This window comes from Pelmatolapia mariae, linkage group LG3_W (assembly GCF_036321145.2).
Source record: "Pelmatolapia mariae isolate MD_Pm_ZW linkage group LG3_W, Pm_UMD_F_2, whole genome shotgun sequence".
NCBI classification, from domain to species: Eukaryota; Metazoa; Chordata; class Actinopteri; order Cichliformes; family Cichlidae; genus Pelmatolapia; species Pelmatolapia mariae.
Window position 1 is genome coordinate 7111995 of NC_086229.1, and position 22233 is coordinate 7134227.

The 22233-nt window shown below is 46.8% G+C and overlaps 1 protein-coding gene across 1 annotated transcript in view; it reads right to left on the reverse strand.

Moving 5' to 3' along the window:
• Positions 1-636: 636 nt before the first annotated feature.
• Positions 637-22233, reverse strand: part of LOC135932109 (NACHT, LRR and PYD domains-containing protein 12-like) — a 46386-nt gene continuing 24789 nt past the window's right edge. The window contains exons 8-12 of the mRNA XM_065469951.1: positions 21031-21204; positions 14691-14864; positions 3832-4005; positions 1324-1497; positions 637-658 (exon numbers count right to left, since the gene is read on the reverse strand). Coding sequence (XP_065326023.1) covers positions 637-658; positions 1324-1497; positions 3832-4005; positions 14691-14864; positions 21031-21204 — 718 coding nt within the window. The remainder of the gene's footprint in view (positions 659-1323; positions 1498-3831; positions 4006-14690; positions 14865-21030; positions 21205-22233) is intronic.

The following is a 22233-nucleotide window of genomic DNA, read 5'->3' on the forward strand; positions in this document are numbered from 1 at the left end:
ATATATATATATATATATATATATATATATATATATATATATATATATATATATATGGCATCAATATTAATGTTCTGTAAATATATGAAAAACCAGCAGAACAGCGAAAACATTTATTGTTTCTAGAATGATGTTTAACCTCATAGCTGCTCACAGACTGTATTTACAAGTTACAAACTGCAGTATCTATCTCACAAGTGCATCTACAGTATATATCAAATATATTCTGTATTAAAATATATTCAGAGGTGTTTGAAAGCCTTTCCAGGTGAGTTTGATCCAGGAGGGTCTGAAGCCAGAGTCAGACAGAGACTATGCAGAGACTGTAGAAGGACAGAGCAGCAGCAGAGCAGTCCAGATACACTGATGATCCTCTGTCAGATCCAGAGGGACACACAGGGATGATGCTGGACTCTACATTTTGTCTGACAGTGGAGCTGTTCTCAGTTCACTCTGCAACACTGACAGTCATCTGCACTTCATTCCTCTGTCAGTCACTGCTGGATGAAGCTCTCCACTCCACCTCCCAGTAACATGGCCCAGTCAGAGCGTCTCTACACACAAGCTGCTGCTGCTTCAACCTCTCTGGATCATCAGGACACAGCTGCTCCTCTCTCAGCACACACACCGTCCTGTTTACCAGTCATTATCCTCCCACCTGCAGAGAGAAGAAGGAAGAGCAGAGGAGAAAAACGAGTGTTTCCAGAGACTCTTCATCAGCTGTCAGTCAGTGATGCAGCACATCCAGTATAAAGAGCAGCAGGGACTTCAGTGCTGGGACTGTACTAGGACTCATTGTTGCTTCACTTTTTCTAATCTTTGGATTTTTATTGAAGTTGATGAAAATGTTTTTCACTCCTAGTTTTAGTTTGGACTTTCATTCATTAGGATAACCTTGGTCTGTCCACTCTGAGCTCTTTAGGAAGCCCAACAATCCAGATGGAAACGTTCCAGCTGTTAACTAGAGGAATTCCAGCCAAACATCTTCTCTCACTAAAGTCTTCCCCACCTACAGACTGTGTTCTTCACTGCTTTAAACTTGGAAATGAATGCAGTCATTGGTCTGTGTGCAGCTTTGTTCAGAGAGCTGATTGGCAGTGTTTGATCAGAGCTTTTAAGCCGTTACTATAGTGACCATAAAGGTGACAAAAAGGCAGAAACACGAAGTGTTTGTCCAATCCTGAAGCCTATCACCATTCTCATCTCACAGCTTCACTGAGAAGCTGCAGCTTTACAGGAAACACTGCATCTTTGTTTCATACTGACTGTGTTTAGTACAATACTGCTGACAGCACCACCCACTCACTCCATCACTCTACTTACTCCAGAGTCTCCAGTCTGCAGTCTGCACTCTTCTTAAGATCAGACAGCTGCTTCACATCTGGATCCTTTAGGTTATTGTAGGTCAGGTCCAACTTTCTCAAATGGGAGGGGTTGGACTTCAGCGCTGCTGCCAGATAACCACAGCTGATCTTTGACAAACCACAGAGCTCCAATCTGTATAAAGAATGAAAGATGTAAGTTTATTAGACAAAGTGTGCTTGAAATCATTCAGTGTTTCATAATCTGTTCAGAGCTGAAGAAGGTTCAGAATGTAGAAGTTTAGAAAATGGAAACTCCAAACAGCTGAAGCCAACATGAAGCAGCTTCAAACAGGAAACTGTGCAAAGTTTTCAGACTATATGCCCCGATGTAGCCAGTTTGATTTTGGAGATTTGAATTTCGGTTCTGTAACTAAGTCCTTGAATCATTTGTTCCAGTTTGTTCAACAAGACATACTAAGTTTTGGACATGTGTTGTGGCTCCATTAGGGGAGCTTCTAAATGTGATGTGATGGCCCCTTTGGGTCTGTCAGATCACAGTACTGCAGAGAGCTCAAACCGAGCACACAGTTGTCCCAGTCTGGACCAAAGACTCTATACTGGTATTGAAGGACTGCTTTGACTCCACCCACTGGGACTTTTTAAAGGCTCATGTTCTCACTTAGATCATCGATTTCTACTTACATCTCTTTCTGGGAAAAAATGTCCAAGAAAAAAATTACTTTGAAAGCAGGAACTATTTTCCCCAATAAGCAGCCCTGGATTAGTAAATAACTCAAACATGTTCTCAATCAGAAGAAGCCGTCTTGCTATGAGGGAGATAAGAAAAGGATTGAGGTACATAAACTTGGTCGAAGAGAGATAAAGCAGCTAAAATCAGGTCTAAAAGTATTGGGAAAGGTCTGGTAGCTCTGTGAGTCACACTGATGAGGTGTTTGTGTGGAAATCTCTTAGTGGGACCAAAGAGAGAAAAAGCCCTGGTCCTGATGCTTTGGGAGGGAAATGATTGAAGTATGCTGTGAGGAACTGACTGGGAGATATTCACACATTTTCCAGTCCTCCTTGGAACAACAGCAAGTTTCCAGCAAATGGAAACAAAGGTTAAGTGTCCTATGGCACTCAGTGATGATAGTCCTGTGGCCCCATCACCTCCACCTCTGTTTAAGGGAACTAACTGTAATCTGCAGCTTCAAATGGAACTAAGACTTCCTCCACTAGGTGGCAGTGTCTGAGGAGAAAGTGTTAGTGGAGCTGGCCTGGAGTCAGAAACAGGAAAATGCAGGATTGGGGCTGAAATTGGGTTAGCACTAGTGCCTTAAACCAAAAAGGTTGTAGGTTGAAGCTTGTTGGTCAGCTGGGCCTTTCTGTGGAGGTTGGATGTTCTCCCACAGTCCAATGAAATGCTGCTTAGGTTCAGTGGTGCTTCTAAATTGGCTGTAGGTGTGGATGTGAGAGAGTGCTTCTCTGTCTCTCTCTGTTGGCCCTGTGATGGACTGCTCACCTGTGCAGGTGGACCATGCCTCTTGCCCTATGACAGCAAGGGCACAGGCTCCAGCTCTGTGAGCCTAAGCTGAATAAACAGTTAGCAAAAAACGATTCATAGATGGCCTGAAATTCCCCAGTGAGCAGTTTGGTAGATAGCTATGACATGCTAATCACATCTAGCAGCTGCATTCTAACTGTAAGCTGATCCCTGCTGAGCCAAAGCACTTTTTAATATACAAATTACAACCTTTAATAGAAACCTATTGGTCAGCATCTTATTAGCCTGCTGTTAGCTTCATTGCACAGAAAACGGATAGAAACTAACAAAGTTGATAAAGAATAAAGGGAAATGTGATGATTTAAAGCCTTTGAAGTGCTTCAGATGATCTCTGTCCACTTATGTCCACTCATTCATTCATATAGGCTATCTAATGCAGCTTTGATCTTCACAGTCTGCTTCATGAAACTCATTCTAACCCTGAATGTCAGAGTTTTCCTCCTTCTCCTTTCCCATCATTCATGCTGCCAGTGGAGGAGATTTGGTTGTTGGACTGTGTTTTGTGTGATGTGTGTATGTTTCGTGTTGAACTGCTGTTTGTAAAGTACATGGCCATTTTGTCTGTGAAGGTCCTGGTCATCCAGGTCATCGTAGTCTAAGTAGCTTGGAAAGGACTTCTTAAAGTTGCTTGAAGATGTTTCGCCTCTTATCCAAGAAGCTTCTTCAGTTAAACAAGTCTAGATGCTTTTCTTCCCAAACTCCTTAGACCATGGCCATTTTGGTTTGGATTTCAGTGTCAGACAGACTTCAAGGTGGAGCGTTTCACAGTGAATAATCCAGTGTATGACTTTCTTCTTCTTTGAAATGTGAAAATTGTTCTGCTACAGTCAATGGACTAAACCACATAAGAAGAAAACAGACTTTAGCATAAAACATCCTCAGTGTAGATCAGTATAATATCAGCCGTATGTCTGCACAACATTCACATCATATTCATCTCAGCACAACTAAAACATGGTGACTGACTTCAGAGTTCCAAGTCCACATCCTGGACTCTCCAGAAAACCACACAGCTGCTTCACTGCTGAATCCTGCAGCTTGTTTCCACTCAGATCCAGCTCTCTCAGATGGGAGGGGTTGGACTTCAGTGCTGCTGCCAGATAATCACAGCTGATCTCTGACAAACCACAGCTCCTCAAACTGTATAAAGAATGGAAAATGTAAGTTAATTATACAAAGTGTGAGCTTGAAATCATTCAGTGTTTCATAATCTGTTCAGAGCTGAAAAAGGTTCAGAATGTAGAAGTTTAGAAAATGGAATCTCCAAATAGCTGAAGCCAACAGGAAGCAGCTTCAAACAAACACGATAAGAGATAAAACTCAAAATATTTCACATTAAAGTTGTACATTTATCATAAAAACATGAAAAAATTGAAAAAAAAAAAGTTTTACTGCGTGAAATAGAAAAAAGTGAACACGACAGAGTCAAAAACCAAAAACTACCAGTTTAGGAGGCCGACAGTGGGACTGTGGTGAAGGCTCTACACCAAACCTACACAAAAAGGCTGAAGTTTGAACCTGAAACTGTAAAGCTGTGAGTGAAAGAGGTCTAGTATCTGTCACGTTAGAGGAAACTGCTGCTTTTATTGAGTCACACTGTGAAAGTGTGCTGAGCCACAGCTGAACCAGCATCCCTGTACAGCAGACACTTGCTGCGCTTTGCTGCTTCCATTGAACCCTCTGCACAGAGTTTCATTTTCCTCTTCTGGTACCAAAATTCAGTTCCAGCAGCATTAGCCACAGAAATGCAGAGAGAATTTTTGGATCTCTTGGTTGTGTTGTATGATGGGGTGTTTGCATATCTGGTGTCTGTGTTGCTTTGGAAAAGAGGAAGGAGCGGCTAGCAGGTCCAGCGGCATGTAGTGTGGAGATTAGCCAGATAAGTCAAAACCAGTCAAATCAAACAACAGACCTTTATTCGTTGTCAGCAACATAAGACCATACAAGCCAGGTCTTGTGGGAATAAAGAAAATATATTATTGCTAAACATGGCTTGCATTACTGGCATTTTATTAAAACTTTTTACAAAAGGCGTAGTTGTAGTTATCTTATATACACATTGCAAATTGTGCCCATGAAGAGTTGATGCTCAGTCCAATTAAGGTCATAAGCTTCGTCTGGCCTGACGGTTCCGACAATATATTGTGCAAGTGACTTTGAGCAGTAGAAAGTTAATGCATACATGCTTACAAACACAAATAATTGTAGAAGACAGTCTAGGCCAAAAGGCCAGGAATACATTTTGCTTGTAACTGCATTTGTGCTTGCCTAGCAACAGTTGATGAAAAGGTGTTAAAAAATAAGCATGAACTGGACAAGTCAACAGGAAACATCTGGAGGGTGAGACGGTTGAAACAAACAGCCATGTATGGTAAAATGTTGCTGATAACGGAAATTTGTCTAATTGTCATTAACTGTAACTTATGCATGTTATATTCTTTGCTGACGCGAGAAGGGGCATAAACCCTGACATATTAAAACAATTTTGAAGTGTGCTTTTGGGCGGAGATCTATGGTGATGTGTTACAGTGTACATCTTCCCACGCGTGTGTTCAATAAAATCATCGTTTGACTGAACCCTTCTGGGCCAGTGTTGGTTTGTTCTTATCCTCAATATCCAACAATCAGGTGACAGTTTCCACGGCTCTACTCTGTCCGAACCAATGACTGTAGAAAACATGGACAATGTGACAGTGCCTCCTCCCAATGTGCAAAAATGAAGCCAAGATACCCAGGTTGTGGAGGCTGCCATGCTTAAATTAAGTCTTAAGTCTGTGCAGTAGTAACTTGAGGTGGAGCGTCTGCGTCACGCTCCCGCCCACACACCTGCTGGACGAGACCGCAAACACGCCCCCCTACACATTTTACATAGTGTAGGGGGGCTGCTCCAGTTTACCTGCTGATGGATTTAAGGAGTCTGATGACTCGCTCAATTAAGTTAAATACAACCACGTCACTATTATGAAAAAGACACACAGCTTATCGTCTTATAGTTTCACAATATCTAAAATCAGCCTTTTAATTCATTTGCTAGATTAGCTGCTAGCATACTCACTGTGTTAGAGGCTTGTTGCTAGCTAACTAGCAACGCTATACACCTGTTACTCAAATAGTCTGTATTTTTGAATCATTCGGGCTTCTTAGCTGTTGTTATCCATTTTTAGACAATGATGAGATCAGCTGCACACTCCCCAGACGCCCAGGGTTACTGTTAATATCAAAAATTTAATGTTGTCCTTTAAAACTTTAACATAAGACTGAAGATTTAAACAGTTTTAGATCCATTACACTCACAGAGCAGTACAGCCTGCTAACATGGAAACTTTAAACAAAGACAGTAGCAGGTTTCATATGAGCGTAGTTGTTTATTTGTTTTTTTTTTCATCTAATAATAGATTCCATATTCATATCAAGAGCTACATCCAACCTGGGGGGAAACTAGTGAGGGAGACTATCAGGACCAGGCTGGGTTTCCTGGGTCCAGAGATTTCATCACAGCTGTCCTGTGCCAGATGTTCTGTTGACCCATTGAGAGAGGAATCATTTCAGAACATCAGGAAGACTGAAGCTCATCGCAGGGATCAAGGAGGACCTCATGATCTTCACCAGTGGCTCCCTCATCTTTAGAGCTCCACCGTAGGCCCACCCCAGAAGATGGATTAACCCAACATTACATGAACACTATGATGGAGACCTTTGCTTTGTGTGGGAGAGGCCAACCAGCTCATTTCCGCCGCTTGTATCCGCAATCTCGTTATTTCGGTCACTACCCACAGCTCCTGGCCATAGGTGAGGGTAGGGATGTAGATCGACCGGTAAATTGAGAGCTTCACTTTTACACTCAGCTCCCTCTTCACCACGACAGACCGGTGCAGCGTCCGCATCACTGCGTCTGTCGATATCCGGCTCCCGTCTCACATCACTCGCAAACAAGACCCCGAGATACTTAGTCAAGTACAAGTCCTCCACTTGGGGCAGGAACTCATCCCCGACCAGGAGTGGGCACTCCACCCTTTTCCGACTGAGAACCATGGCCTCAGATTTGGAGGTGCTGATCCTCATTCCCACTGCTTCACACTCGGCTGCGAACCGTTCCAGTGCGAGCTGGAGGCTATCACCCGATGAAGCCAACAGAACCACATCATCCGCAAAAACCAGAGATGAGATTCTGAGGCCACCAAAGTGAAAGCCCTCTGTCACTTGGCTGCGCCTAGAAATCCTGTCCATAAAAATTATGAACAGAATCGGTGACAAAGGGCAGCCCTGGCGGAACCCATCACCCACCGGGAACGAGTCCGACTTATTGCCGGCAATGCGAACCAAGCTCTTGCAACGCTTGTATAGGGATTGAATGGCCCGTAGTAATGGGCCAGACACCCCATACCCCCGCAGCACCTCCCACAGGACACCCCGAGGGACACGGTCGAATGCCTTCTCCAAGTCCACAAAACACATGTAGACTCGTTGGGCAAACTCCCATGCACCCTCAAGTATCCTTGACAGGATAAAGAGCTGGTCCAGTGTTCCACGACCAGGACGAAAACCGCATTGTTCCTCCTGTATCTGAGGTTCAACTAGCGGACAAACTCTCCTTTCAAGCACCTTGGCATAGACTTTTCCAGGGAGGCTGAGGACTGTGATCCCCCTGTAGTTGGAACACACCCTCTGATCCCCCTTCTTAAAGATGGGGACCACCACCCCGGTCTCCCAGTTCAGGGGTACTGCCCCTGATCTCCACGCAACATTGTAGAGGCGTGTCAACCAGGACAGCCCTACAACGTCCAGAGCCTTCAGGAACTCGGGGCGGACCTAATCCACACCAGGGGCTCTGCCACCAAGGAGCTGTTTAACTGCCTCAGTGACCTCGCCTCCGGAAATTGGCGGGTCATCCCCCTCATCCCCAGACTCTACTTCCTCCTCAGAAGATGTGTCAGTGGGATTAAGGAGGTCCTCGAAGTATTCCTTCCACCGCCCGACAATTTTCTCAGTCGAAGTCAGCAGCGCTCCACCAGCACTATACACAGTACATCTAGAGCACCGCTTTCCCCTCCTGAGACCTGACGGTTTGCCAGAATCTCTTCAAGGCAGTCTGAAAGTCTTTTTCCATGGCCTCTCCAAACTCCTCCCACACCCGACTTTTAGCTTCAGCCACTGCCCGAGCCGCATTCCGCTTGGCCTGTCGGTACCTGTCAGCTGCCTCCGAAGTCCCACAAGCTAACCAAGCCTGATAGGACTCCTTCTTCAGCCTGGTGGCTCCCTTCACTTCTGGTGTACACCATTTGGTTCGGGGATTACCAGCACGACAGGCATCAACCACCTTGCGGCCGCAGCTCAATGCAGCAGCTTCGGCAATGGAAATGCTGAACATGGTCCATTCGGACTCAATGTCCCCAGTCTCCCTTGGAATGCTGTTGAAGCTCTGCCGGAGGTGTGCGTTGAAGATCTTGTAGACTGGGGCCTCTGCTAGGCGTGCCCAGCACACACTCACTACACATTTAGGTGCACCGGGTCTGTCCAGCATCCTCCCCCGCCACCTGAACCAACTCCCCACCAGGTGGTGATCAGTTGACAGCTCAGCCCCTCTCTTTACCCGAGTGTCCAGAACATATGGTCGCAGGTCTGGTTATACGATTACAAAATCGATCATCGACATGCGGCCTAGAGTGTCCTGGTGCCACGTACACTTATGGACACTCTCATGTTCGAACAAGGTGTTCGTTATATGGTAAATGGCTTGTATTTGCATAGTGCTTTAATAGTCCTTAAGGACCCCAAAGCGCTTTACACATTCAGTCATCCACCCATTCAACCACACATTCACACACTGGTGATGGCAAGCTACATTGTAGCCACAGCCACCCTGGGGCCCACTGACAGAGGCGAGGCTGCCGGACACTGGCACCACCAGAAATGGCCAAACTGTGATTTGTACAGAAGTCCAATAACAAAACACCGCTCAGTAAGCGCTTTGGGTGCCTAGAAAAGCCCTATATAAATACAATCCATAATTATTATTATTATTATTATTGTTATTAACAGAGTCTCCACCTTCTGGCACCCCACCCAGGGACTCTAAGAAGACTGGGTACTCTGAACTGCGACTCGGCACATAAGTGCAAATGACAGTCAGGACCCATCCCCCGACCCTAAGGCGCAGGGAACAAACCCTCTCATCCACCGGGAAGAACCCCAACGTACCGGCAGCAAGCCGAGGTGATATTAGAATACCCACCCCAGCCTGCCACCTCTCAACAGGGGACTAAGGCCCGGCCACCAGACGCTTGACCTCGGGCACCCTCCCCCGGCCTGGATCCAGGGCGAGGCCCCGGTAACCCTGTCCCGGGCAGGGTAAACTGTCCCCTTGATGTTTTTCTCATAAGGGTCTTCTGAATCGCTCTTTGTCTGGTCCCTCAACCAGGACCAATTTGCCATGGGAAACCCTACCAGGGGACAAAAACCCCCAGACAACATAGCCCCTGGGATCCCTGGGACACAGAAACCCCTCCACCACGATAAGATAGCGATTCACGGAATTGTTAACATATTTATTTTAATTTCAATTCAGGTTAGATTTTCTGTGCGCAGAGAAAGTGCCAGCAGTGCGCGATTGCGCATGCGCGCATCTTAGAGGGAACACTGGAAGCCCATCTGCTGCTCATTTCTTTGCCACCATCAAAGGAGCTCTTTATCCTGTTCTTCACTCTCATTGGTTCATTGTGTGCATGTTTTTACAACAGTAGTCATTCTGATTGTTCAAAGACAAGAATCAGCTGTGACTAAATGTACCTTCTACAACAGTGAACACGAAGAATCAGCTCCCACCTCGTTTTCTTTTAACAACTATTTTTAGCTGCTGTGTTTTAGTGTTTGTGCAGACATCAGACATCCTGCTGCTCTGGAGAACTGAAGCTCTAATGAGCTCAGCCTTTATCTCCAAGAAACAAAGCTGATCATGGAGACCCACCAGGTCAGCTGATCTGTGGACAGCACCAGCATCTTTAACTAAGTGTGAGAGGTGAGGAGTCTTTGGAAGCCTTTACTGTCTGATAGTGATGTTTAAACGATGGCTCAGAGCAGGTTTTGGATCATTATTTTGCTTTTCTTCTATTATTAGTTTTAGCTTCTGCTTCACAGATATTCTCTAAAATGTTTCCCACTGTTGGACAAACTTTCACAGTTTCTTCATAGAGGAGATTTCCTGTAGAGTCCATCTGTGCACACAAAGTACTACCAAACTCATCTCATACTGAACACACAGTACTTTTACTGTATCTCAGGTTAGCAATTTAGCATTTCTCCAGTCTTTTCCCCTGAGTCACAGAGTGTCACATGACATCACAGAAGCTGATTGGTCAGCTGCCGTGATGGTAGTGGAGCAGCATTAATGATGATGTAGAACAGCGGTCCCCAACCCGTTTGAGCAGGGGTTTCCACCGACCCCGCAAAGGTGGCTGCTGTGAAGGACTGGCCCATTCCGGGCAACCCTGCTGAGTTGCGGAGCTTCCTTGGCCAGGCATCATACTACCGGCGGTTCGTCAAGGACTTTGCTACCATTGCAAGCCCCCTGCACCAGCTCACACAGAAGGGCCGGGAGTTCCACTGGAGTGAGGACTGTGCCGTGGCATTTGATCGGCTCCGATCTGCACTGGTTGAGGCACCGGTGCTGCCCTACCCAGACCTGCAGCTTCCTTTTGTCGTGGACACCGATGCCAGCAACACGGGTGTGGGGGCTGTACTGTCGCAGGAAGGCCCTGAGGGGGAGCGGGTCATCTCCTACTACAGCCGTTCCCTCAGCAGACCAGAGAGGAACTATTGTGTCACCCGTCGAGAGTGGCTGGCCATCATTCTGGGTCTCCGCCATTTCAGACCCTACCTCTACGGGAAGAAGTTCCTCCTGCGCACAGACCATGCGTCCCTCACTTGGCTGCTCAGCTTTAAAGAACCGGAGGGACAGCTAGCCCTGTGGTTGGAGACGTTGCAAGATTACCACTTTGAGGTTCGTCACCGGGCGGGACGTCTCCACACCAATGCAGATGCCCTCTCCCGACGCCCTTGTGAGGAAAACCAGTGCAGGTACTGCCAACGCTTGGAGGACCGGGAGGGCATGACTTCAGTGATCGCGTCACCACAGGGCGGCCATGAGAATGACTCTGTTCCGGGTGGGCATTGTAGCAGTCTTCAGGCCCAGTCCACCGCAGGGGATACCGAGGGTCTGGAGGCCATGGATCCCCAACGGCTGCAACACGACCAGAACCAAGACCCTGCCCTTTCCCGGGTTCAGTGTTGGATTGGGGCCGGTCAGAGACCATCATGGCCAGAAGTATCTGCACTGGACCTCGAGACCAAGGCTCTCTACTCCCAATGGGCCAACCTCACAAGCCGAAACGGCCTCCTCTATCGCCGCTGGCAGGCTCCCGGGGGTCACCGTGAGGTCTTCCAGCTCTTGGTGCCTCAACAGTTGCGGTCCAGGGTCCTCCAGCTGGTCCATGGGGCAGGACACATTGGAGTAACCAAGACTTTGCGGCGACTTTGGTCTCGGTTCTACTGGCCCGGGTGTCGCCAGGACGTAGAACTCCATGTCCATCGGTGCGATGCCTGCACGGCTCAGAAAGGGCCTTCCCAACGCTCTCATGCCCCCTTGCAGCAGTATCAGGTGGGGGCTCCCATGGAGCGGGTTGGTGTGGACATCCTGGGACCCTTCCCCACCACAGACCAGGGGAACCGCTATGTCCTGGTTGCCATGGACTACTTCACTAAGTGGCCTGAGGCCTATGCAGTCCCTGACCAAAGTGCTGTTACCACCGCTGAGCGTCTGGTCAACGAGATGTTCTGCCGGTTCGGGGTACCAGAGGAACTGCACAGCGACCAGGGCCGGAATTTTGAGGCTGCGGTGTTCAAGGAGGTCTGTCAGCGGCTGGGTATCAGGAAGACCCGGAGGACGCCACTGCACCCCCAAAGTGATGGGTTGGTGGAACGCTCCAACCACACCCTGGCCACCCAGCTTGCCATCCTGACCTCCCGCCAGCAGCGTGACTGGGATCAACACCTTCCCCTGGTCCTAATGGCCTACCGTTCTGCAGTCCAGGAATCTACTAAGTGCACTCCAGCGGCCTTGATGTTCGGTCATGAGCTTCGTACCCCAGTGGACTTGGTGTCTGGATCCCCCCCCGAGCAGGAAGTGTGCGGGGACCCCGGGTTGGGCTACCTCCACAACCTCCTCGCCCGGCTACGGGAGGTGCACCAGTTGACCAGGCAGGCTCTCCGAGATGCAGGCTCCCGGCAGAAGCGAGCTTATGATACCCGCTGCAAGGGTGAAGGACTCTTGCCAGGTCAGCATGTGTGGGTCTACAGCCCGGAGAGGAAGAAAGGGCTTTCCCCCAAACTGATGAGCCAGTGGGTTGGACCCTGCACTGTTCTCGAGAGGCTGTCCGACGTGGTCTACAGGGTGCGGCTAGTCAAACACCTATCAGCCTTTGAGTCCACCCAGGGAGGAGCCAGGGCCCCAGCTTCAACCGCAGGCCCCCAACCTGGCCTCAGAGGCGGCTGGGGGACCCACGGAACGTCCTCAACGACACCGTCGCCTTCCCCAACACCTCAGAGACTTTGCTTTGGACATGCCGGTTGCTGGGGACAGCTAACCACTCAGGTGGGGGCTGTGTGGCGTGTTGGGGGAGCGGCTGTTCTCTCCCATCATGCCTTGGGACATGTGCTGCTGTTAATGTTCTTGTTTTGTTGTTTATGTTTACGTTTCTTTTGGCTGTTAGATTGAATGTTGTGTTTATGCTGTAGTGAGTTCAGTGACAGTTATTGTTGATGAAAGAATGTCGTACCATGAGTGAGTTCAGGCTTGTGCTTATTGACCCTCTGAAGCACAGTGTGGTACCGTGTGTGTTTTAATAAAGAGCTCCCCCTACCAGTTTGGGGTTGAACTGCAATCTCTCTGAGAGCTTCTTTGTTGAGAATTCTCTGAATGCCACAATATTGTCGGGCATAAACCGGTCCGTGGCGCAAAAAAGGTTGGGGACTGCTGCTGTAGAACAACCTGAACACGAGCAAATCCGACTTTTATTGGGTTTAGTCATTCCTGCTGCACTGTTTGTCCTTCTTACTGAAATGACCTGCTGAGAGCTCACACTGTTCTCTTTAGAAATGATGTCAGTCTGATTCGTCTCATGTTTGGAGGCATGTTTGATGTTTGCTCTTCTGGAAACTCTCAGTATCAAATATGGAATATGCAAAGGAATGGAGACACGCTTCAGTCTCTATGGACCTGTTTATGTACCTGCCACCATCATTCCACATGTTTGTACATAAGCTTATGAAATCCTGTCTGCTGTTAAACTGTGCTGTTATTTATTACTCTTCACCTGCTTGAATATCACAGTGTGGGCGGAGCTACCTGAGCCCCACCCAGAAAGACGCTTCCAAAAAACAGACACAGCTCCTCTCTGGAGCTAAACTTCTGCTTCATCTCCGCCTCTTTTCTTCATCCCCCATCTCTCTTTTCTCTTCTTCAGTGTCCTGCAGCCATGTCTCCCCGAGCATAAGTCCTCTATGAAGAGCAGCCTTTCTTTATTGTCGTGCTCGCTATAGAGCACTGGCACGCTCATTTCCCTGGGCCTCAAAACTGCAAAGGCAGCACAGCGCTGTGCCGCGATCCCAGCAACCATCAGTGAGTCGAAGACCCCCGGGAGAAACAGTGGGGGCGCAGGAGATGCCGTCGGTGTGTCGGGAACTATCACTTGGATACCGAAGCTCCTGGTAGCCAGGAGAATGCTATCCGCTTCTTCTGCGAGTGAGCGGTAATCCTTCGCGGCCAGCAGCAGGGAGTTGACGAGGCCAGCTCGCACCAACTGTCTGAGGAAGAAGTGAGTGAAGCGGAATCTGCCGTTATCTGTTCCCAGCAAGGACAGCGTGTTCTAAATGAGCTAGTGAGTGGCACCATCACCCAGGCAAGAGAGAGAGGAGTTTCTTGGCCTGGAGTAGCGCTGCAGCAGCAGTGCCTTCCAAGCGGTGTATTTCCCTTCGGCGGGGAAATCCCGGAGGATGGTTATCACACAGCGGGTAAACAGCAGTTCTAGTGAGGCCACTACATGATGGTATTTTGTGTCGTTGGCTGAAATGTCACGAAAAGCAAACTGAGCTTTGAAGTACACAAACCACGAAGGAGGGTCCTGAAGCCAAAAATCCGGCAGCTTAACCGCCACAGTATGAATTAAAAGTTACAATAATATAAACACAGTGAAACTGGAGCATGAACACTAATATTTTTTAACTCTATAAAAGCTAATATGAGGGTTCCCGATGGGAAGGATGGCAGGATGGCAGGATGCTGTAAACGGACCAAACTTCAGTCAGGAGAACAACTAAGATAATCCATCCACAATACGAGGTTAGTGATTAATATACTGCTGCATGGGCTGGGCTGTAGTGACATCAAAGGGTTTAAAAACTGAGCTTTAAAATAAACAGTGGTAATAAAAACCGAGAGAGGCAGACAGTGATCACTGACTTTTTAAGGGAGTTGTTCAGATTAAATAGAACAAAATACAAAGCATTAAAACATGTTAAAAACACAACAGCCTTTAAAAAATGCAGTAGTTTGGACCCAGAAACAGGTTTCATCAGATCGTCACTTAAAGATTGGTTATCCTACTTAAAGATTGGTTATCCTACCTCCTGTAATTGTTTTTAATGCAGTACAGTTTTTATTATTAAGATCCTCAGTGTGGATCAGTATAATATCAGCCTGATGTCTGCAGTTTAGTGTCAGCACAACTTTCACATCATATTCATCTCAGCAAAACTAAAACATGGTGACTGACCTCAGAGTTTCAAGTCCACATCCTGGACTCTCCAGGAAATCACACAGCTGCTTCACTCCTGAATCCTGCAGGTTGCTCCAGCTCAGGTCCAGCTCTCTCAGATGGGAGGGGTTGGACTTCAGTGCTGCTGCCAGATAAAAACAGCTGATCTCTGATAAACCACAGTCCTTCAATCTGTATTAAGAATGAAAGATGCAAGTTTATTAGACAAAGCGTGTCCTCATTTCAAAATCCATTTCCCTTTCCTGTTCGCTCACAGATTAGCTCCCTGGGAGTAATACTTGGATTAGCAGCTGGAATTGCAACTTCATTTTAAAAAACATTCTGCAATGCAAATGTAAAGATACAGATACTGAATTCAGTCAGTCAGCCCAGATGTTGCCACATTACATTATGATACTCAGAGTTGAAACAACTCAGACAGGCTGATTAAAATAATAGCTGTCAGTTCTTGCATTCCTTATATTAAACCCCTTTATTAGCAGAGGGCAGTAATACTGTTGATTTAACCCCTAAAAGATGATTCTGTTCATCTGGATGTACCTGTTTTGGATGAGTGATGAAATGTTTCTCCCACTAAAAAAGGTATATCCAGATAAACGGAACCAGCTTTTTAAGATTTCCTTACCTGGATGATCGAGCATGCATCAAGACACTATTGATTTAGGCTCATAAGCAAGTGCAAACATTTCTGACCTCTTATAACTTCAATTTCTCAATCTAAAAAGTCAATGCATTTAAAGCTGGAACTGCACACCTAGCTATCAAAAGTTTGGTAAAGTAGCATGAGTACAGTAAAGTTTTGTTGGGTCCTGTTAAAAATCCCACAGGCATCACACCACATCTGACATATATAGTTCCATTTAGTACAGTACATTTTTGAAATTATAAAATATATATTCCAGTTATCCATTTATCAGTAATTTTTGAGTGAACAGATGTCACTGATAAATCAGTGGTGATTCACCTGCAAGTGTTTTTAACAAACTTTGTTTTTTGTAGGATTCATCAGCAGCTGTGGAGAGATTTATTTGAATATCTTCTGGCTTCATTTTTCCTAACCTGGCTCCATTTTTCCTAACCTGGACGCTGAGGATGGCTGATTCCTGACATGGACACACACCTCAGCCCTCATCATAGGTGTTACATCCTCCATACAGCCATCCCAGAGAGAGAGACAGAGAGCAACGGCCACTCATTAAGACCAGCCAGAAGTCTGTCCCTTTCTGGTTGCTGTGGAAACTTCTAATAAGAAAGTTTGCATTCTTAAAACTATGCTGGGTCATGTGTCATCATATGAGGATATTACATTTTGTCTTAATTCTGATCAATTAAGTGTTTTGATTGTTGATCAAATATGGCAGCTTCGTGTTGTGCTCCAAGTTAAAACCCATTGTCCTCATGAGCACAGCATCTAACAGCTCTCCTTAAAAAAGTTGATTGAATTTACCTGGCCACAATGGTTTTCAGTTGGAGATACAGTCATCACTCAAAACAAAAGAGGAGCACTAGAAAGTCAGAAGACAAAAACAAAAACAAAACACGAGTCCAAAGCAAAAGAAAAGAAACACACCAGAGCACAGAAAAACAGTCCAAAACAGAATACCTCAGGGGGCCGGCCGTGAGGACGGCAACATGGACACAGTTCAGGGGGCTGGCCAGGGGGCCGACAGCACCGGAGCCCAAACAGTTCAGGGGGCCGGCCGTGCGGAAGGCAGCGGTGGCGACTCAGGCGAAGGGCGTCCGGGGGTCGGCCGTGCGGAAGGCAGCGGCGGCGACTCAGGCGAAGGGCGTCCGGGGGCCGGCCGTGCGGAAGGCAGCAGCGGCGACGCAGGCGAAGGGCATCCAGGGGCCGGCCGTGCGGAAGGCAGCGGTGTGGCTGTGATGTGGCTGCAGCTGGCGAGGGTGATGTGGCTGCAGCTGGCGTGGAAGCCGGAGACGGAGGCGCTGCAGGCGGCGGCGTGGAAGCCGGGGACGGAGGCGCTGCAGGTGGCGGCGTGGAAGCCGGAAGCGGAGGCGCTGCAGCAGGCGGCGGCGTGGAAGCCGGAAGCGGAGGCGCTGAAGAAGGCGGCGTGGAAGCCGGAAGCGGAGGCGCTGAAGAAGGCGGCGTGGAAGCCGGAAGCGGAGGCGCTGCAGCAGGCGGCGGCGTGGAAGCCGGAAGTGGAGGCGCTGCAGCAGGCAGCGGCATGGAAGACGGAGACGGAGGCGCTGCAGTAGGCAATGGCGTGGGAGCCGGAGACGTAGGCGCTGCAGCAGGCGGCGGCGTGGGAGACGGAGACGGAGGCGCAGCAGGCTGGAAGGGTCCCTCGGATCCTCCAGCGAAGACTGACAACGAAGGCCGGAGCGGTCCCTCGGACCCTCCAGCGGAGACTAGAGATGAAGGCCGGAGCGGTCCCTCGGACCCTCCAGCGGAGACACGAATTGAAGGCCGGAACGGTCCCTCGGACCCTCCAGCGAAAGCCATCGCTAGGCCAGCAGTCATGGACTCCACTAGCAGACATAGAGGCGACTGGCAATGCACTGAGCACTGGCTCTGCCCAGGCAATGCTGACATGGAGTAGTACTCAGGTGGCTGCTTAAACTTCAGGGGTCCAGAATCAGCTGGGGACCGAGACCTAGCCTCTGGGGAAGCCCTGGAGTGGCAAACTGTGCCAATGGTGGCTAAACCACGAAAAGCACCTTGGGTTGACAGAAAACTTTCTCCCTGCATGGAGTGAATGAGTGAAACTGGTAATGATTGAGCCTTAACTACAGGAGACACAAGCAGCTCAGGGGCCTGGACTACAGGCGGCACAGGGGCCTGGACTACAGGCGGCACAGGGGCCTGGACTACAGGCACCACAGGCGGCACAGGGGCCTGGACTACAGGCGGCACAGGCGGCACAGGGGCCTGGACTGCGGGTGACACTGGGAGCACTGGGCCTGGACTGTGGGTGACACTGGGAGCACTGGAGACAGAACTGCGGGTGACACTGGGAGCACTGGAGACAGAACTGTGGGTTCTTCTGTCCTCACACACTCAGGATCTGAAGTTCTTCTCTCACATTTTTTTCAGTATTACAGTACACTACAGTACTTTAATCCATAGGTCCTGATTAATGAGGAGTTACTGAAGTACAAGCTTTTAAAAAAAATGTTACTGTCTTTACAGATGTGGCAAGAGACTGAAAACATGCTGTTGTTTGCATATATTTGATATTCAGTTCTGCACAGGAGCTGCAGCAGGGTGCAACCTGTTACTTTTACAGTATAATACTTGTTATAAAAGTACAGTAACAGTAATTAGTGACTGATTAGCCCGGAACGTTTCTCTTAATTTCTTTAGTAAATTCATTCACCTGCACAGATTAGCTAAACGAACCCTGACAGCCGAGTGCTCATTTTAGCTAGCTAGGTCTCAGGACCTAGCTAAGGACGGTAGTTACGGATTATCTTACAAACACGTTTAACTTGCCGAAAAAGTTCAGCGGGGCCTCGGGTCCTTTAGTCGGGTAGTCCAGTTTACTGAAGAACACCTCAGACTGTCAGGTTAAAACACTCAGTCGTGTTTTCGTAGCGTAAACGCTGGCCCTCCTCTCAGAGCCTACACTCTATCTACTATTCCCGAACACAGATACGCAAGTTTCTCCGTGACTGCAGCTGCCAGTCAAAGCTGCTATGATGACGTTTCACCCCAATTTAACATCACCGCGGTAGGAATTAGAATCAAACTTATGGGAAAGATGGGAAAGGAGACCCCTGGGACATCAATCAGCATGATGAGAACTATTGATAACAAAAGAAAGAATCTTTGGAAAAAAATTATCTAAGGAGAATAAATTTATTTTAGTCTGACCCCAGTCCCATCCGCTAACATGGAGGAGGTGGGGTTTATGACCTATACTGCAGCCAGACACCAGGGGGCGATAGAGACGTTTTGGCTTCATTTTTGGGGAGCTGTGGCGTTGTCCATGTTTCCTACAGTCAATGGTCTGTCCAAACAATCAGAGAGCTCCTTACATCCCACGGTGTGGCTAATTTGCATTGCAGTAGGATTTTTGAAATGAAGTTGCTAATTTAAGTGTTGATCCCAGGGAGCTGATCCATGAGCGAATAGGAAAGGGAAATGGATTTTGAAATGAGGAGCAGAATCGCCATTTTAATAAACATTTTTTAAATCAATTTATTAAATTGGAATTCAAAAGCGGATTTTGAAATGAAGTTTTTAAAAAACATTTTGAAAATCAGATTATTAAATTGGAATTCGAAAATGGATTTACAAAAGCAGAATTTATTCTACAATTCATTATTTAAGCACAGGATTTTTTATTTTGATGTGCGTGACTCTTGTGGTCCTCCATAAAAAACATGAAAAATACTTGAAAAAGTTGTGTTTTTCATTCCAGGAACCACATGGTTTCACTTTTAAAGGTGAAGTGTGAAAGAAATGGACATATTTGAAGTCCAACACCTTTTTCCAGTCACATTATTATAGGAGCCAAACTACAAGCTCATTTTCATTCTAATAAGTCATCTTCTGACCTGGACTAACAACACTGGTCTTTATGTGCAGTTGGCTATGACATCAGTGCTCAGGGACAATCTGCAAAGTCCAACACTGAAAGAACATCACACACTAATTTGCTTCAGCACTTTCACACAAACATCTACTGTCAGTAATTTAACCAAACTCTGTGGAGTCCTTTTTTGGAAATTCAAATGTAATTCAAATGGTCAGAGAAAAGAGGGTTATGAGGAAATATGATGACATGTTGTGTATTAGCAGGAATTTATTGAATCATTTTCCACAGAAACCAACAAAATGATTGACAAACATGTTTTTACAAACTCAGTGTTGGACTTTGATCAGCAGGATAATTGTGATATTTAAAGTCAGTCATTTAGATATTTCCCACAATAACCAAACCAAGTGATTATGAAGAATTATTGTTCAACGTCACACACATTCAAAGGAAGCACTCACAACATGCAGTTATCCTAAAGTCAGCAAAGAGGCACAGAAAAGAAGATCAGACACCAGCGAGGGAGGATACGAAAGACAGACGCAACAACATTGTCATCCCCTATGTAGCCGGTGTATCAGAAAAACTCAGGAGAGTTTACTCCAAGCACGACATCCCAGTGTACTTCAGACCCAGCAACACACTCAGACAGAAACTGGTTCACCCGAAAGACAAAACTCCTAAACACAAACTTAACAATGTGGTGTATGCTGTACAGTGCAGCGAGGAATGCCCAGACCTCTACATCGGAGAAACCAAACAGCCACTTCACAAGCGTATGGCACAACATAGAAGAGCCACCTCCACGGGACAAGACTCAGCAGTTCATCTGCATCTAAAGGACCAAGGTCACTCTTTTGAGGATGCCAATGTTCACATTTTGGACAAAGAGGACAGATGGTTTGAAAGAGGAGTGAAAGAGGCCATTTATGTCCACTGTGAGCGACCATCTTTGAACAGAGGCGGTGGTTTACGACACCAACTGTCTGCCATCTATAATCCAGTTTTGAGTTCCCTCCCCAGACGCCTTAACACCCACTCACACCCTGGGTCATCTGACCTCAGGAAATCACATGATAAGGTGGGGCCAGGTTTCAAAATGAGCTCACCCGAAACCCTGGCTGATTGGGACCCACACCCATTTTCACACCTTGGCTCAGGCGATTAGAGGATCATCAGGGTGTCCTTTGTCCCTCTTTGGGGGGAAACTCCCACTGGGTTTAAATCTGGGACTCTCCACCATTTGACCTTAGAACTGAAGAAGCTTCTCGGATGAGAGGTGAAACGTCTTCAAGCAACTTAAAGAAATCCAGACGCTGTTCTTTGCGAGCTCCTTTGACTCCGATGACCTGGATGACTGAGAACCTTCACAGACATTTACATCCATTCACTTATCAATATATCAGAATGTGAACGGCAACGACATCACTTTTTTTTACCATCAGCTCAGAATTAAAGCTAAGATCTCAATCTTTGTAACTCTGAGACCCCGTTTGATCAGGTGTGATTGATTGATATTCACTGTTGTGTCTGATACTTAGAACTGTCAGGAAGAATGCCACACAGTTGATCAGGGTTCCCTCTGTTTGAATTAGGAATGGTCAGCAAGCCACTCGGCACCATGTGGAGGGCCACGAGCCATAATTTGAGTATCACTGTTTGAAATGTGAACATTGTTCTGCTACAGTCAATGGACTAAACCACAGATGAAGAAACAGACATTAAAATGAAGAACCTCAGTGTGGATCAGTATAATATCACCCTTAGTTCTGCAGTTTAGTGTCAGCACAACTTTGACATCATATTCATCTTAGCACTACTAAAACATGGTGACTGACCTCAGAGTTTCAAGTCCACATCCTGGACTCTCCAGGAAACCACACAGCTGCTTCACTCCTGCATCCTGCAGCTTGTTTCCACTCAGATCCAGCTCTCTCAGATGGGAGGGGTTGGACTTCAGTGCTGCTGCCAGATAATCACAGCTGATCTCTGACAAACCACAGCTCCTCAAACTGTATAAAGAATGAAAGATGTAAGTTTATTAGACAAAGTGTGAGCTTGAAATCATTCAGTGTTTCATAATCTGTTCAGAGCTGAAGAAGGTTCAGAATGTAGAAGCTTAGAAAATGGAAACTCCAAACAGCTGAAGCCAACAGGAAGCAGCTTCAAACAAACACAACAAGAGAAGAAACTCTGAATGTTTCACATTAAATTCGTACATGTATCATAAAAACAGTAAAAAGACTTGAAACAGTCATGTTTTTCATTCCAGGAACCACATGGCTTCACCTTTAATGGTGAAGTGTGAAAGAAATGGACACGGTCCAACAACACCTTTTTCCAGTCACATTTTTAGAGCAGACAAACTTCAAGCTCATTTTTATTCCAACAAGTCATCTTCTGACTTGGACTAACAACACTTTTTCTCTATGTGCAGCTGGCTGTGAGACTAGTGTTAAGGGACTTTATATAAAGTGCAACACTGATGAAGCACAAACTGGCATTTTCGATTCAATTCAATTCAATTTAATTTATATAGCGCCAAATCACAACAAAAGTCGCCCCAAGGCGCTTTGTCATGAATCAGCTGATGCAGCGTTTTTTTGTTTGTTTGTTTGTTTTTTGTTTTTGTTTTTTTGGGGGGGGGCTTCCTGCTTTTATTGTTGTGCTGATGCAAATGTGTGCTGACAACTTTGACTTCGTTCTTCAACAGTCGATGTTGCCTGAACAACGTGTGAACTTGGAACCCAGATGTGTAAACCACATGATTCAACGCACCAAAGCATCCAACCTGAACAGGAAACAGAGACTGCTAACCTACAAAGTTAAAGCTTCTCCTTTTGAACACAGTTTCAAAGAAATTCTACAGTATAAAGTAGAAAAGCCATTAAAAATGTTTTGATTGTTTTAAATTGGGCTGAAATCAAACTACACTAAGCTCAAATTTAATCCCATTTCTGTCTGGCCTCATCCTGGGCCAGATTATCCAATACACACTCTGACCACAGGCCCAGGGGCCACGCATAGCTGGGCTCCTTCTA